Here is a 16,775-nt window from a genome sequence, read left to right as displayed (position 1 = left end):
GGTGCCTGGCAACTTTGCTGGTGTAATGTTTCTGGAGTCTCTTCTTGACTGTTCTCTGTTTGGCACAGGCCAATAATCAGACCTTGAGAGAGAAAATTCTACAAGTCAACTCCCTGGTGGAAGCCTTTGGGAACTCATGCACTGCCATCAATGACAACTCAAGCCGTTTTGGAAAATATCTGGAAATGATGTTTACACCAACTGGAGTTGTGATGGGGGCAAGAATCTCTGAATATCTCCTTGAAAAATCCAGAGTTATAAAACAGGCAGCGTAGGTGCACTACTTTATCACTGTGTTTTTGCCCTGCAGTAAAAACTGGGAGGCTTTGGGAATTTTAATGGTTCAGTTTTCATCCTTGTTCTTAACATTCCCCTACCCTCCCCAAGGGCAAAGAATTATTTAAGCAAAGCATCAGTGGTAGTTTTTGACCTAAAAGAAATTAATGGAAAGAGTACAAAGGGCTGGGGTGGATGTGCTTTGGGGATGGGTATGCTTGTTTCTCCTGAGTTGGTTGTGTCAGCTAGAATTTAGCAGTATTGCAGACATTTTTTAAAACCCTGAGGCCCCTTAAAATTGAACTTGTTAAAAAAAAAAAGATGCCAAGAATATTTCACATGTTAATTTTTTCCTTAGATTGAGACAGAGAAAACAATTATTCTGTTTTTAGGGAAAGCATTTGGTAACAAATGAATAGCACAGACTTTGATCTGGATTCAAATGCAGGTTCTGATACTCACTGTGTGACACTGGGCATTTCACTAACCTTCTCTGTGCCTCATCTGTGAAATGGAAATGCTACTAGTGCTGACCTCATGGGTTTGTTGTGAGAATTAACATGTTCATTTATGTAAAATTACTTAAAGGAATGCCTGGTGTGGTACATCCTGTCAGTGTTAGCTACTCTTCCTATTATAATAAGATAACCACTAGTGTGGTACATACTATCAGAGTGTTAGCTACTCTTCCTATTATAATAACTCTTCATATAATAACAATAGCTATTATTAATAACGATTATTAATTATAATTATAATTAATAATATTAATTATAATTATTAATTAAGGTGAAATGAGAGAAGAGAAGGACACATAACCTAGTCTAGGGAGAAAGAGGGGCTCCTTGTATGTGAGATCACAGGATCACTAGGAGTTAGGCAACGAGGTGGGGACCAGAGTAAGTAGGAAAAGTGGCAAAGATAGACTGAGACCAAATCATGCAGGGCTTTGGAACCAGGATGAGGATCTCAAACTTTTTTCTAAGGGCAATAGGAAGCCACTGAATGTTTTCAAGCAGGGGAATCACCAAACCCAACTTGCATTTTGAGATGATCACGCTAGCTTCAGTGGGGAATGGACTGGGGGAGATGCAAGGATTGTGTTGACATGATTAGGAGGCTGTTGCCAAATTCATGTGAGAGAGAACGCTGGCCTAGACTAAGGTGGTGGCAGTGGAGATGGAGAGAAGTTGAGGAGTCTGAGAGATACTGTGCAAGTAGAATTTACAGGAATTGTTCTGGGTTGAAAACCCAAGCATCTTCCTCTATCATGTGCTTGCAGTTTCCTCAGGCAGTAGGGACTGGCATGAACATTAAACAAATGGAAGATAGAGTCAGAGTCATTTACGCTTCCCTGTGGCTTTTTGACTAATTTTTATGAGGTCCCCTGTTTCTGTCTCCACAGCTTCGAGTGGTTTTCAAATTTAGGGAGCTACCTCTGACAGAATGGAAAGCATAGTGCTCTGTGTTCGAATGTAAAGTGGTCTTCTACAAAGATAATGTGAGGAGAGTTCTAGGTCACTTAATGTGATATGTTGCTTATTAATGTAAATATTCATATACCTTACTTTCCTCATATGCAACATAGGCATAATAATGTCAACCTCACAAGGCTGTTATGAGAACTAAATGAGATGAAGAGAAGATGGAGCCTGTCCCAGTCCTCTTCATCTAACTGTTGGGGTTCACCCCCTTCTGGGCACACTGTAGGGTTCCCATGTGGCTGGGTGTGGTCACATAACTGGTTCTGGCAAGTGGGCCTGTAATGGCAACCCTCCAGAGTCTGGCACAGTGTAAGATGGGGGCTGCTCTGCCAGCCACAGCCCATCCGTGGCTGCAGTGAGCACAGCCCCACCACTGACTAGCCATGGACATGTACTCTGAGCAAGAACTAAACCTTTGTTGAGTTAAGCTACTGAGATCTTGGAGTGTTTATTACCATAACAAAACCTAGCCAATCTTGACAGATAAAGGGATGAAAATGAAACTGAATCGATGCTAGGGATGGATATTGGCTGGAAAAGGTTGGAAGAATTGAGAACTAGATGGATCTGTAGAAAAACTATAGGAATGTAAGACTAAGACGGGCTAGCCAAAGCCTGCACATGTAACAGAGGTTAAAGAACAAGTGACATTCACCTCAGGCCTTTCGGTTCCTGTCTCAGTGAAGGGTGCCACCATCACTAGATGCTCAAGCTAGAAATCTAGGAGGCAGACTCTAGGTTTCTTTCCCTCACCATCCTCATTCAGTCTGTTAGGATGTTCTTTTGGTTGTTTCTCCAGAATATATATAATATTTAAGCTTACTCTTATTCTCCATCACCACTACCATTACCCCATCCAAGCTATTATGCTTTCTCACCTGGACCCCCTCACTGGTTTCCCTGTAGCCATCTTGGCTTCTTATAATGACACTCAGAGAACATGAATCCCTTTAGTCCTGTATCCCTGGCACCTGGTACAGTGCCTACCATGATTGGCAATTAATACATTTATTCATTGAATAGTCACATTTTTCTATTTATATATATCCTATAATATGTTGTATACCTTAAATATACACGATAAAATTTATTTTAAAAAAATAAAAATAGGGGCTGGGCACAGTGGCTCATCCCTGTAATCCCAGCACTTTGGGAGGCCAAGGCAGAAGGATAGCTTGTTCGAGACCAGCCTGGGCAACATAGTGAGACTCTGTCTCTACAAACACAAGAACGTTAGCAGAGGATGGTGGTGTGTGCCCGTAGTCATGGCTACTTGGGAGGCTGAGGTGCAAGAATTGCTTGAGCCCAGAAATTTGAGGCCACAGTGAGTTACGACCACACCACTGCACTCCAGCCTGGAAAACAGAGTGAGACCCTGTCTCTTAACTACATTTATTAGTTAAGTGAACAAGTGAGTGAGAAATGGCAAGTAGAGGCATCTAGAATACAGGGCAGGGATAAAGAATGTCACAGAAGAGCTTTGACAGAATAAACAAAGGAAGATGAGGATACCCAGGAAAGGCTGAACAAAATGGGGGCCATGCCACAAAGGCAGATAAGGGGAGAAGAATGACAAGATTTCTTTCCAAGGAGCTAGGTTGACTAAAGAAAAGATTTGCCAAAATCCAAGGGTATCTACAGAAGAGGCTGTCCTCCTCCAGAGGAAAAAAGGGGATGTGAGCAGTGCTTTTCAAACTCTCTGTGCTAAAGGACCAGTTTTTTTTTCAAATCTCCAACCCATTTTGAACTAATACCTTTGTAAAATGCAATGAAAATTAATTATCAGAAAAATTATCATGCTCTTGGATGTCACGGCAATGTCACTTGCTATAAAATGTCTAGGCATGTACTTTCCAGTTCCTTCTCTTGTTATAAACTGACAGCAGTCCACAGACTATGCTCAGAGCTGACAGCAATCCACAGGCTATGCTTAGAGTAGTACTTATCTGAAAGGACCTTGGCCAGGGTAGCCTAAAGAGGTGGACGGCAGGAGACCGGACTAATGAATGACATTTTGAGTAGTATTTTTAAGAATACTGGCCAGGTGCGGTGGCTCACACCTGTAATCCCAGCACTTTGGGAGGCCGAGGCAGTGGATCACGAGGTCAGGAGATCGAGACCATCCTGGCTAACACGGTGAAACCCCATCTCTACCAAAAACACAAAAAATTAGCCGGGCGTGGTGGCAGGTGCCTGTAGTCCCAGCTACTCGGGAGGCTGAGGCAGGAGAACGGCGTGAACCTGGGAGGCAGAGCTTGCAGTGAGCCGAGATCACACCACTGCACTCCAGCCAGGGTGACAGAGCGAGACTCTGTCTCAAAAAAAAAAAAAAAAAAGAATACCATCTTGGGAGAGTGAGGACCTCAGTTCTGGACCAATTCTGCTCCCCAACCTGCTGTGAGACTTGCAGGCCACTTCCTGTCTTGGGCTCCAGTAAAGTAGAGGATTTGGCTGATGTCTCTAAGCTGGACCTCACTGTCTCTGAAGCAACATGTGGTACAAACAGAAGGCAGTAGGCATTTGGGCTACAATAGAAAGATCTCAACATATGTAACCTGAGCTGTTTCCTGTAAATGTCCCATTCTCTGAAACCTTTTGCTTGTAGTAAAGTGTGTTTAATAATGCAACATTATGACAATATGCCAATCCTATCACTATTCTGTAAGTGGGATTTATAATATTTAATTGCCTGAAAATACAAATTTGCCATGGAATAATATTTTGCACAGAAAGAAAATGGTGTAAAATGCTTGAGATGGGGAAGCCAGAATATATTATAACTAAAGTCCCTTTTTTTTCAGGGGAGAGAAAAATTTTCACATATTTTACTATATTTATGCTGGTCTTCATCACCAAAAGAAGCTTTCTGACTTCAGACTTCCTGAGGAAAAACCTCCTAGGTAAGTGTCAGGGGGGTTGGTTGTTAATTTTTGATGAATGTACAATTAGCAGTTGACTAACTTGGAAGTAAATGGAGCTGTTTTCCTAACTGGAAACTCACAATCTGTTTAACTAAAGTGCCCAGGGTGAGGTGGCAGGAACTATCTCACCATTTGCATTGTCTAGAAAGTTCAAAAACTCAACTGCACATGGTTTATTTTTTCTCAGCCATTTGCATCATTATTCTACCACAGTATTGGACTATAAAGGAAATGGGCTAGATGTGGCGGCTCATGCCTGTAATCCCAGTGCTTTGGCAAGCCGAAGTGGAAGGATCACTTGAAGCCCAGAGTTTGAGACCGGCCAGGGCAGCATAGTGAGACCCTGTCTTTACAATTTTTTTTTAATTAGCTACTTGGGAGGCTGAGGTGGGAGGACTGCTTGAGCCTGGGAGGTTGAGGCTGCAGTGAGCCAAGTTCATGCCACTGTGCTCCAGCCTGGGTGACAGAGCAAGACCTAGTCTCAAAAAACAAAAAAAAAAATTAGCTGGGTGTGGTGGCATACACCTGTAGTGCAAGCTACTCAGGAGGCTGAGGCAGGAGGATCACTAGAGCCCAGGAGTTCAAGGCTGCAGTGAGCTATGATCACACCACTGCACTTCAGGCTGGGCAACAGAGTGAGGTCCCATCTTTGAACAAACAACAAACAAAAAATGGAAATGTCTGTACCACTTTCCAAGTCAGTGCTCATTCTGTTTGGTCATGCGCCCCTTCATTTAGGTACATAGCTGATGAAACTGGAAGGGTGATGCACGACATAACTTCCAAGGAGTCTTACAGACGACGATTCGAAGCAATTCAGCATTGCTTCAGGATTATAGGGTTCACGGACAAAGTAAGTGATGATCAAGAGAGAAACTCAAGTGACAATATTTTTATATGAATGTGAGTAAAGATGTGGTATTTCTCACTTGGGATAGGATACTTGCTTTCAAATGCCATGTTGGTCGTGTTATAAGGTCTTGCTACTCAAAGTGTGGTCCCAGGACCAGAAACATTGTTATCACCTGAGAGCTTATTAGAAATGCAGACCCTGAGGTCTATCCAAGAATGACTGCATCAGAATATAATCATTTTAACAAGAAGCCCAGCTGAACATCAAACTAGGAGAGCACTGTTGTAAGGACCATGTGCTGATAAATTGTTATCATTGTCATCATTGTCATCAATTCATTACACGTGTAATAACAAATACCAAAACAATACTGTGGGTTTGTTTTTCTTTTCTGATTTAGGGTTGTTCCAACTATTAAAGTGAATGGGGGGTAGGAGTACAGGAATATGTAGATGACACCCAAGTCACAGAAATATGTTTATGCTAGTAGCTCCTTAGGTAACAAGACAAATTAATTAAAACCCTTTCAACTTTCTTGCAGTTATTTCCTTCTCCAGGGTACACAGTTGCGCATTATTAACTATAGCTCTAAGTATTGTGCTACTTTTTTTTTTTTTTTTTGAGACAGAATGTCACTCTGTCACCCAGGCTGGAGTGCAGTGGCGGGATCTCAGCTCACTGCTACCTCTGTCTCCTGGCTTCAAGTGATTCTCCTGCTTCAGCCTCCTGAGTAGCTGGGATTACAGGTGCATGCCACCACGCCTGACTAATTTTTGTATTTTTAGTAGAGACAGGGTTTCACTATGTTGGCCAAGCTGGTCATGAACTCCTGACCTCAAGTGATCCACCTGCCTCGGCCTCCCAAAGTGCTGGGATTATAGGCATGAGCCACCATGCCTGGCCAATACTGTACTACTCTTATCATCCTAGATACAGGCTGTTTGTATTAAATATATGACAGGGGTGACAATATTTATAACCCTACGCTCAAATATTATTCTGTGATACATTATGTCATAGTTTCTGGGCTTCGTGCCATCAATTTTGCAATATATATAGATTCTTTTGCTTTTCCAACAAAGGGGGTGAATGATTAGGAGGTAGGCGAGTGTTAAATCTTAAGGGATTAGATTACAAGACACTCCAGTTACCCTGGGATGACCACTCCAGATAAAGGATTACTTCTGTGTAATGCAGTATGATTGGCTAGCCCTTGCCTCCCCTGCATGGTTGATTTTAGTCATAATAGCACCTTTCTTTTTTTTCTGTCTAGCCAGCTGTTAATTTTCTCTGTCAGCCTCCCACAGACTTTAAACTGACAGACAGTGGAAAATCCCAAAGGTCAGATAAAAATATAAATATATTTTCCTTGGCTCCTTAGAGGGGAGCAATTAAACAGGTTCTAGCATTGTTAAAGGACCTTTGTGGTTATTAACTTTTAGAACAGGTTTTTTTAGTCAATGATGCATCCCCAGAAGAGTTAAAGCATGGTAGGAATGGCAGTGGAGCAATTTAAAGTAACTTGTGTCATGCCAAAGTATGCAGGGGCGCATGTCCTTAAAAGGGTACAGGAACCATAGAGAAGTCAAGGTTAGTAATCATTAACAGAGTTAATATTTTGTTTTCTTTGAGTACAAATATAGAATACTGTGAAGAGATTGATCCTAGCTGAACCCGTTTATGCCTAGTGTTCCATTATTGGAACGCTAAACATGTGGGAGTTATTTATACCCTACTGCTCAAGGTCATCCCCAAGGTCTGATTGCAAAAATTCAAAAAATTGCAACCTCAGGCTTAGGTGGGTTAAAAGAAAGTATATAATGGTGCCATTCTAATAATAGCAATGTACTGCTAATAATAATAAAACAGATGCTGTTTCAGGATAAACAACATTGAAAACTGTTAAAATCTGTTTTAGCACAACAACACTAAAGCATTAAAAACAGAAGAAATTAAGTATGTTAAATATATGTCCTTGAAGTAAGCCATCCCTAGCCCCTCTGGGAAAAAAGGTACAATAGAAATAAATTAATGACTGTATGAATAAACATGAAAAGAAAAAAATGTAAAAGATGGTGAACACTTTTAATTTGTGCCTGGTCTGTACTGTTAAATGAGTAACCACAATGTAATGGTGTTATGTGTGTATATTTTCGCTATGTCTCACATTAATTCATACAGGAAATAAACCAATTTATAAAAGCTGCAACCTTAGAAATGAAAGGAAGAAGCAGGATCTTATCTCTCCGACTCTGAATTCTGTGGTTCTACCTCTGCAGACAACCTGTTTTGCTGAGTTAACTCAGTTCACTTTATGTTTATAAACTCAAAAAGTGGTGTGACTAAATTCAGAAAGATCCAGTTGAATGTAGTCAGGAAACAGATGCCAAATGCTGATGTAACAGAACTTTCTCTTAAGTTTTTCTGGCAGACATTTCTAGATAAAGCTTAAATGAACTGGTCAAGTCAATCAAAATTATGGTTCTTCTCCTTTCTTATAATGTCAGTAGTTCCCTGCAGGAATCCCTTTAGTTTTTCTCAAAGCCTTACAGCAAAATTATGAGTAGCAAACTTTAGTGTGGAGTCAGGAGCATGAATTTTAATTCTGGGACACCAGCCAAAGTATCTGAAAGAAGACTTGACCCTGAGTTTATAAAGAAATTTCCCTGGTGGTGGAGTCTTCCACTAATGATGATGACTCCTTGTGGAGGGCTGGGGGATTATACCTAAGACCTTATTGTGAAGATTGTGCTTTTCAACTCTTATGTCTAGAGCCAAACCATACTATTTTTGTTTAATATTATACTTGTCTTCCTTGTAGGAATTAACATATTACATAAATTGGGTTTTAGATATGTTTCTATTTAATGCTACATGAAAGCTTTTTGGGCAGATGATCTATGTGATGGTCAAAATTGGACGTACACTATAGATCCCTGTTGGAGAGGTTAGCAAGAAGCCTTTGAGATCGGCACAAAATTTCTTCCCTTTCTTCAAAATAGATTATGAATTAAGAGAGTACTGCTCTGAAGACAGATTGAAGGATTATATGTGAAAATATGACTCAGGAGTCTTGAGGATTTCTGATGTCTTGATGACAGACAATAGGATACCATTGACTTTTAAGATGCCGAAAGTTGTGAGCCTCTGCAAAGGAGACCAAGAAGTGTCGGAATGGAGCCTGTAGGGAGGTCCTTCAGCTGGTCCTAATGCAGTGCTTAGGGAAGAACTGATGAAAAACTGAAGAGATTTACAAAAAAGAAAGAAAGGAAAGACAGACTGGGAAGGGAAGTAAATTCCTAGGGATATACCAGAGAAACAACTACTGGAGATGCCTATGAGCCAGGCCAAGGGGGATTTTCTTAGAGTAGCACCAGGCTAACAGAGAAAACTAAGTTTCCTCTCAACTTTTCAATTAGCCTCAACTCTATCAAGAGAATATCTACATCAAAAGAAGTGTCTTATGAGAAAAGAGAAGAAAATATCAGACATCCTGCAGTGGGGCTTTGATGGAGAAATGCTCTTTCTTCCCCACTTTTGCTGATTGGTAGTGAAACAGTTTATACTCATCAACAATAAATTGAGAAACCCAGTTGGAGGACTTGGTCTTCTTGAGTAAAGCTATTCCACTTTATAATATAGAAGGTTGAAAACTGGTAGAAATAAAAAGAGATAGCAGCATAGCAAGATTTTGCAGAAAAGACAGAGATGCCAGGAAAGGCTCTGTAGCTGGAGATGAAGCAAGAGAAAATGGACAAGGTAAAGAAGGTGAAAAAACTTTCCCTGGCTGTCTGTGGGGAGACAATAAGAAAAATTTGATCAAAAAGTTTTAAGGCAGGAAGAGTAATCCCTCAGGTGGGCATATAACTAATTGAATTTTGCCATGAGTGTAACTGATGTTTTGACCTGAATGCAGAGGCTCCTAGATCAGAAAGGGAGAACTAATTAACCCAAGGTTAGGACTGATGGAGTCAAGTGGATGGAATAGCCCAGAAATATAAAAACTCCTTAATAAGGTGAGCATTGGTTACCCCTCTGTTAGTTCTCACTAAATCAAAGAAGGAGACCCAATCGATCATTAATTTCAGTGATTCACACAGTGTTTGAACCTAAAAGTTTTTGCTCAGGGTCATAGATAGTTTTTCACTTTAAATGGTTGTCTAGGCACTATGCTGAAGAGGGTATTGCCAGAGAAGCAACAGGAAAGATGCTGGTTTCAAGGGTATAGTCTTTGACAGTCATTTTCTGTGGTGATTATCCCAGTGGTGAAATGCTGGAAGTCTTATTTTGGGAGGTTTCAGAGCTTGTACTGTAATACATGAAGAAAGAGAGAGAGAGAGAGAGTCTTTGTGTGATGAGTGTTTTAATTACAGGAAATGCATTTATTTTTTCTAAGAGTACTGAGAGTTTCAGATAACCTCTTGAGGTAACTGGATATAGAAAGAGCTGATGTAGAACTCACTGCAAGAGTCTCTGTTTTACCCCCTGGGATCGGCCTCTGTGGGAAGTTGCTCAGTGTAGTGAGCAAACCTCACACTGTATTGATCAAAGTAATGAGGTGCTGTCATGTTAAATCCGAGCAAGTCCCAGAAAACCTACTTAGTAGGTGTTCTCCTTAGCCACTCTTAAGTTGGGTGATTAAACAATGATTCTTAAAGTAAAAAAACATGACATATTGCCTTTGATTTAGAAGTTGGAAGAATAACATTTATCCATTGTAGAAGCCTAGTTTAAAATCTTCATTTGTCTTTGTAGCATTATCAGGTATCCAGCAGATGTCACTATTATAGTCTGTATTCCTTTTTTTGGCTTTACTGAGTAATGTTTACAGGAAGTTGTAATCTGTGAGGCAATGCTTTATCAATGGTCTAGTGACGGTTCCTATTCCTTTGCTGCTGTGTAGAGTACTAAATCAAGTTACCTGCCTGAGTATTTTTGGGAAAGTACTTTTCTCTATCTATAAGCATAAAATGCAAAATTTTCCTGGCTATATAGTTTGTTGTTTCACATATAGAAAATGTAAGTTTTTAAATAAGTAAATACACTTTAATTTCTTTTTACCATTGATGATACATATATATTCAACTTTCAATATAAAAATAGAGCTTAGATAATCGGAACCGTTTTTACTCACATTTCTGACACCAAATATGTGGGTTTTTCTCCCCCATACCTACAAATTATCTGGCACCAGCTGGATGTCCTACAATTCACTCAATTCTGACACTCTCCACCTGGAGTTAGCATCAGATCCCACAAGCTAAGGGCTCAGTCCCACAAGACTACCCTGACTCCAGATACCTCTACTTCTGTCTCCTATACTTCTGACTGACTGGCTATAAATTGAGAGTCCTCACAACTCCCTCCTCAGGCTTGATAATTTGCTAGAATAGTTTATAGAACCCAGGAAGACACTTTACTTACCATTACTGTTTTATTATATAGGATACAACTCTGCCGGGCGTGGTGGCTCATGGCTGTAATCCCAGCACTTTGGGAGTCTGAGGCGGGTGCATCACCTGAGGTCAGGAGTTCAAGACCAGCCTGACCAACATGGTGAAATGCCATCTCTACTAAAAATACAAAAATTTAGCCGGGCATGGTGGCAGGCGCCTGTAATCCTAGCTACTCAGGAAGCTGAGGCAGGAGAATCACTTGAACCTGGGTGGCGGAGGTTGTAGTGAGCCACGATCACGCCATTGCACTCCAGCCTGGGCAACAAGAGCAAAACTCTGTCTAAAAAAAAAAAAAAAAAAGATACAACTCAAGAACAGTCAAATGGAAAAAATGCATAGAGCAAGGTGTGTGGGAAGTAACATAGAGCTTCCATTCCCTCTGAGCACACCACTCTCCCAGCACCCATGTGTTCACCAACCTGAAAACTCTCCGAATCTCATCATTTAGGGGTTTTTACGGAGGTTCTGTTATATTCACATGATTGGTTAATCATTGGCCATTGGTGATTAACTCAATGTCTAACCCCTCTCTGCTCCCCAGAGATTGGGTTGACAGGACCCAAAAGTTCCAACTCTCTAATCACATGATTGGTTCCTCTGGCAACCAGCTGTCCATCCTAAAGCTATCTAGAGGTCCACCAAGAGTCACCTGCTTAGTATAAACTCAGGTATGGTTGAAAGGGGCTTGTTGTAAATAACGAAAGACTCCTAGCATTCCTGTCACTCACTTTCAAGGGTTTTAGTTGCTTTTGTGCCAGGAACTGGGAGTAAAGAACAAATACAATAGTCCCTCGGTATATGTGAGGGATTAGTTCCAGGAACCCCCAATTCATATACCAAAATCCAAGCATACTCGAGTCCTGCAGTCAGTCCTGCAGAACCCACATATATGAAAAGTCAGCCCTCTGTATATGTGGGTTTCACGTCTTATGAATACTGTATTTTTGATCCGTGTTTGGTTGAAAAATATCTATGTGTAGGAGGACATGTGCAGTTCCAACCTGTGTTGTTTAAAAGTCAATTGTTGGCCAGGAGTGGTGGCTCACGCCTGGAATCCCAACACTTTGGGAGGCTGAGGCAGGCAGATCACCTGAGGTCAGGAGTTCAAGACCAGCCTCAGCATGGAGAAACCCCGTCTCTACTAAAAATACAAAATTAGCCGGGCGTGGTGGTGCATGTCTGTAATCTCAGCTACTCGGGAGGCTGAGGCAGGAGAACTGCTTGAACCTGGGAGGCGGAGGTTGCAGTGAGCCGAGATAGCGCCATTGCACTCCAGCCTGGGCAACAAGAGCAAAACTCCATCTCAAAAAAAAAAAAAAAAAAAGGTTAATTATATATATTTCTTGTTATATAAAAATATAATTTAATATGCTATCACAGATAATTTCTAGTGAGTCTTTCAAAATATTTCCTGACTTTATAACTACATATTCCATCATTTAACTTTAAAATGTTCTAGGAGCCATGAATGAATGTCTTCCCAACTACTTCATAAAAGTGATATTCAAAAGAGGTTAACGAAACAGCTCCTCTCTTGCTTTGAACAAAAGATCATACCTGAATTTGGGAGCTGGTATTAGTTAGGGTAAAAGGCTAAAAGTGGCTTAAAGAACAAAGAAGATTAGTTATCTCTTAATAACCACTTCCAGATAAGAGGTTCAGGTTGCAGAGCAACTCTGTTTATGCAATTGTTGGTCTAAGGCATCCTCATCAGTGGCATGGTTAAGGCTGTGTTGCTGGGAGTTCCAGCCGGCAATAATAAGAAGGAAAGTGTGGAGGAGGCATGCTCATGCCGATAAGGCCTGGGCCCAGAAGTGACCCACATCGTTCTGCTCGCTTCGTCATTAAAATGTAGTTATATGACGACCTCTAACTGCAAAGAAGTTTGGGAAAATTGGCTGTGTGTCCAGGAAAAGAGGGAGAATGGACTTTGGTAGACAGCTAGCAGTTTCCACTACAGGTCTAATGGTTCATTAGTTTGACTGGCAACGACCTTCATATATGGTTCTTGATGTCCTTTTCAGGAGGTGCACTCAGTGTACAGAATTTTGGCTGGGATTTTGAATATTGGGAACATTGAGTTTGCAGCTATTTCCTCTCAACATCAGAGTGATAAAAGTGAGGTGCCCAATGCTGAAGCTTTGCAAAATGGTAATTATTTGATATTTGTGGGCTGTGTTGTTGCCAAAGCACATGCTTCTTTAGGCTCTGTAAAATATAATGCAGCATTTGCTGGTCCTTTTTTTTTTTTTTTAATTGAGATGGAGTCTCGCTCTGTCATCCAGGCTGGAGTGCAGTGGTGTGATCTCCGCTCACTGCAACCTCTGCCTCCCAGGTTCAAGCAGTTCTTTGCCTCAGCCTCCAGAGTAGCTGGGATTACAGGCGCTTGCCACCATGCCTGGCTAGTTTTTGTATTTTTAGTAGAGACGGGGTTTCACCATCTTGGCCAGGCTGGTCTTGAACTCCTGCCTCATGATCCACCCCCCTCGGCCTCCTGAAGTGTTGGCATTCGCCCAGCCTGCTGGTCTTTCTAACAGCTCTGGATGTTTTCACAAACTAGTATTTCCCCAAGGATGTCCTGTGGAACACCAGTGTTCCTTCCATAAGCTGCAAGTATTCTGCAGAAAAAAATTCTATGGCAGGTAATTTTGGGCAGTGGGTTTTTTTTTTTTTTTTTTTGAGGAGGAGGAGGAGTCTCGCTCTGTCACCCAGGCTAGAGTGCAATGGCGCTATCTTGGCTCACTGCGGGCAGTGGTTTTTAACCTTGGCTGTTTTTGAAAAATCATCTACAAACTGAAAAAATACAGGAGGTTGGGCCCATTCTGAATCCACTAAATCAGCATATACAGGAGAGAAAGCAGGCACCTGTTTATTTTTAAAGTTCCACAGGTAATTATGGTGGCACAAAGAGTGAGAATCCTCAATTATGAACAACAAACAAACAAACAGACTGATTTAAATGAAGTAAAAACCTTTTTGGGTTAAACTGTAGGACATTTCAGGGCCTTTAATATATGAATGTATTTTGTGACTAAGGGTAGAATACAGTCTGCAGCTATTTCCCCAATTTATTTGGCAAAAGACCACCTCCTCTTCCTTTTTTTCATCAAGCATCTATGAAGTAAGAGCTTTCAGAACAGTTTGGGAGATAACTGTGTCAGTCTGGAAGCCTCTTGGGGTTAGGGATCTAGCCTGTTTATCTTTGAGTCAAAAGTACCAAAATGGAGTCTGGCACATAGTAGATGTTGAATAAATGCTGACAGACTGACTGAATGAAGGTCCAGCTACATTGTGTGTTATCCTTACTTTTTGTTTCAGCTGCCTCTGTTCTGTGCATCAGCCCCGAAGAGCTCCAGGAGGCCCTCACCTCCCACTGTGTGGTCACCCGGGGCGAGACCATCATCCGTGCCAACACTGTAGACAGGGCTGCGGACGTTCGAGACGCCATGTCCAAAGCCCTGTACGGGAGGCTCTTCAGCTGGATTGTGAATCGCATTAATACACTCCTGCAGCCAGACAAAAACATATGGCAAGTTCCTCGGAGAGCAGAGGGCTCAGGAGAGCTGTCATTGACCCCGCCGTCTCTTAGAGTTTTCAAAAGGAAGCATTTGGTCCTCTCTGGGATTTTCTTTCTTTCTTTCTTTCTTTTTTTTGTGGAGTCAGAGTGTCACGCTGTTGCCCAGGCCGGAGTGCAGTGGCACGATCTCCGCTCACTGCAACCTCCACCTCCAGGGTTCAAGCGATTCAACTGCCTCTGCCTCTTGAGTAGCTGGGATTACAGGCGCGTGCCACCACACCCGGCTAATTTAGGCATGCTCTTTTAGAAGACACAGTGAGATCCAGGAGAGTTGAAGCATTTGTACCCGAGAGGCAAATGACTGAAGGAGCCACTAAGTGTAGTATTTGAGAGAATAGTCTTGGCTGGGAGCTGGACAAACTGGGTTCACACCCAAACTCTACAGCTTAACCCATTTATGCCTGAGGCTGCAATTTTTTGAATTTTTTCAATCAGACCTTGGCGATGACCTTGAGCAGTAGGATGTGAATAACTCCCATATGCTTAGTGTTCCAATAATGGAACACCAGGCATAAATGGGTTTTAATCAGCTGCATGTTCTAAGTCAGTTTTCTCACCTGTAAAATGAGGATAATAATACCCTCTTCATAGTTTTGTTTTTAGAATCAAAGAGACATTTTACGGAAAATTTTAAAGCACACTATCTTACGTTATTATTCCTACTTCTTCGACTACTTTTTCTTGCTCTTTCCTAAGCGTAGTGGTTTCCTATATTGTGGAGGAATTCACCACATCAAATTCTGAAGAATACTCTTCCAGTTACCTTTGTGGGTAGATAGGTGGGAGAATAAGCAACAGCTGCAACTCCTTCAAACAAAAGGACTTTTAAAATTTTATTTTATATATGGAGTTTCTGAGTAAGATTTTAAAGGATTCTACTGCTTGAAAAAAAAAGAAGAAGTTGAAAATACTATTGAAAGGCCAAAAGAACAGATAGTTTAAGACATGAACTGCTTCTTTTCTTAGGGGTGGCAGGATGCTCCTTTCCATGAGAGGGTGAATTGGGTACTTGAGTTGATAAGCACTTGGGCACATATATTCTCATCATGTTGAGGTGGGTGTTTCCTCCCCTAAAGAGTTTTATTCTTCTCTCTCATGCAGTAGTGCAGGAGATGGAATGAATGTGGGGATCTTGGATATCTTTGGATTTGAGAATTTTCAGAGAAATTCATTTGAGCAGCTCTGCATAAACATCGCCAATGAGCAAATCCAGTACTATTTCAATCAGCACGTTTTTGCTCTTGAGCAGGTAATAGTGAACTCTGAGGTAACTAAACCTGATGGGGAAAAGGTGTCTCCAAGCTGCCCACAATTTGTAGCAGAAACCCTGTAGACTAACAGGTAAAAGACCCTTGAGAGAAAATAGGGTAAGGCAGTCCTGGCTAAATAGTCTAGATTTGCCTGGAAAAGGTCTTGATTTCTGTGGAAAGGTACATTTCCTCACTTGAGTGGAGCTGGTGACAAGTCACTCATTTAAATCTTGCGTCAAAACTCTTTCGTGCATATTGCTCAAAATGCTGTATCTCTTCAACTTTATTTAACTAAAAATATTTATGATTGCCTTCAAAATGACACAGATGACCTTGAATTCGGGACATAGGTTCTTAACTGCTACACTAGCCCTCCCTATCCCCTATCTGCTATGTACCAGATCCCACAGTAACTGGAGAAGTATCTCCAGGGAGGAGTAAGATGTGTTCTTGGTTTTCTAGAAATGGAGATCATCCCTCTGTGAAGTTTAATAATAAATAAGACAGAGTAAGAAACTAGTGGACCCAAGGGATGGGGCTCTTTTCCTGTGGCAGCAGCCTATATAGCAGTCTGCTCAACTTTACTTAAACCTTAAGACTCTCTTCTGTATGAAGTAGTTGCGATAATGAAACATTCTGGCTAAGCCTCTTCCATGCAGGGATAATTGTTTTAATGCAGGCACAAGGACACACAAACTAAACTTTGATTAGATAGACACAAAGACATTTAGTGAAAATACCAGCTTTGCTTTTATCTCTGGAGCTGGATAAATCTGTATAGCACTCCTCTCCCATTCACTCTTGTTTCAGTGCAGGTTCCTTCCATTTATTTCCTGGTAATCTGGAGTTTTTCTAGTTTTCCAACCCTAGATGATTCCTTTGTTGAATTCCTTGCAGAAGAGAAGTCTGTTTTCTTGGTTTAAACAATATTTCTTACCAAAATAAATTTTTTTTTCAG

General features: G+C 41.2%; 1 protein-coding gene across 1 annotated transcript in view; it reads left to right on the top strand.

Annotated features, from left to right (window-relative positions):
* Positions 1-16,775, top strand: part of MYO3B (myosin IIIB) — a 476,027-nt gene that overhangs the window by 192,646 nt on the left and 266,606 nt on the right. Inside the window, exons 14-19 of the mRNA XM_058435743.1 lie at positions 69-271; positions 4,562-4,660; positions 5,420-5,534; positions 13,015-13,141; positions 14,309-14,519; positions 15,669-15,816. Coding sequence (XP_058291726.1) covers positions 69-271; positions 4,562-4,660; positions 5,420-5,534; positions 13,015-13,141; positions 14,309-14,519; positions 15,669-15,816 — 903 coding nt within the window. The remainder of the gene's footprint in view (positions 1-68; positions 272-4,561; positions 4,661-5,419; positions 5,535-13,014; positions 13,142-14,308; positions 14,520-15,668; positions 15,817-16,775) is intronic.

Source organism: Hylobates moloch, unplaced genomic scaffold, assembly GCF_009828535.3.
Source record: "Hylobates moloch isolate HMO894 unplaced genomic scaffold, HMol_V3 SCAFFOLD_1, whole genome shotgun sequence".
In the NCBI taxonomy this organism is placed as follows: domain Eukaryota; kingdom Metazoa; phylum Chordata; class Mammalia; order Primates; family Hylobatidae; genus Hylobates; species Hylobates moloch.
The sequence above is the reverse complement of the archived record's forward strand: the minus strand, read 5'-3'. Positions and strand labels throughout refer to the sequence as shown.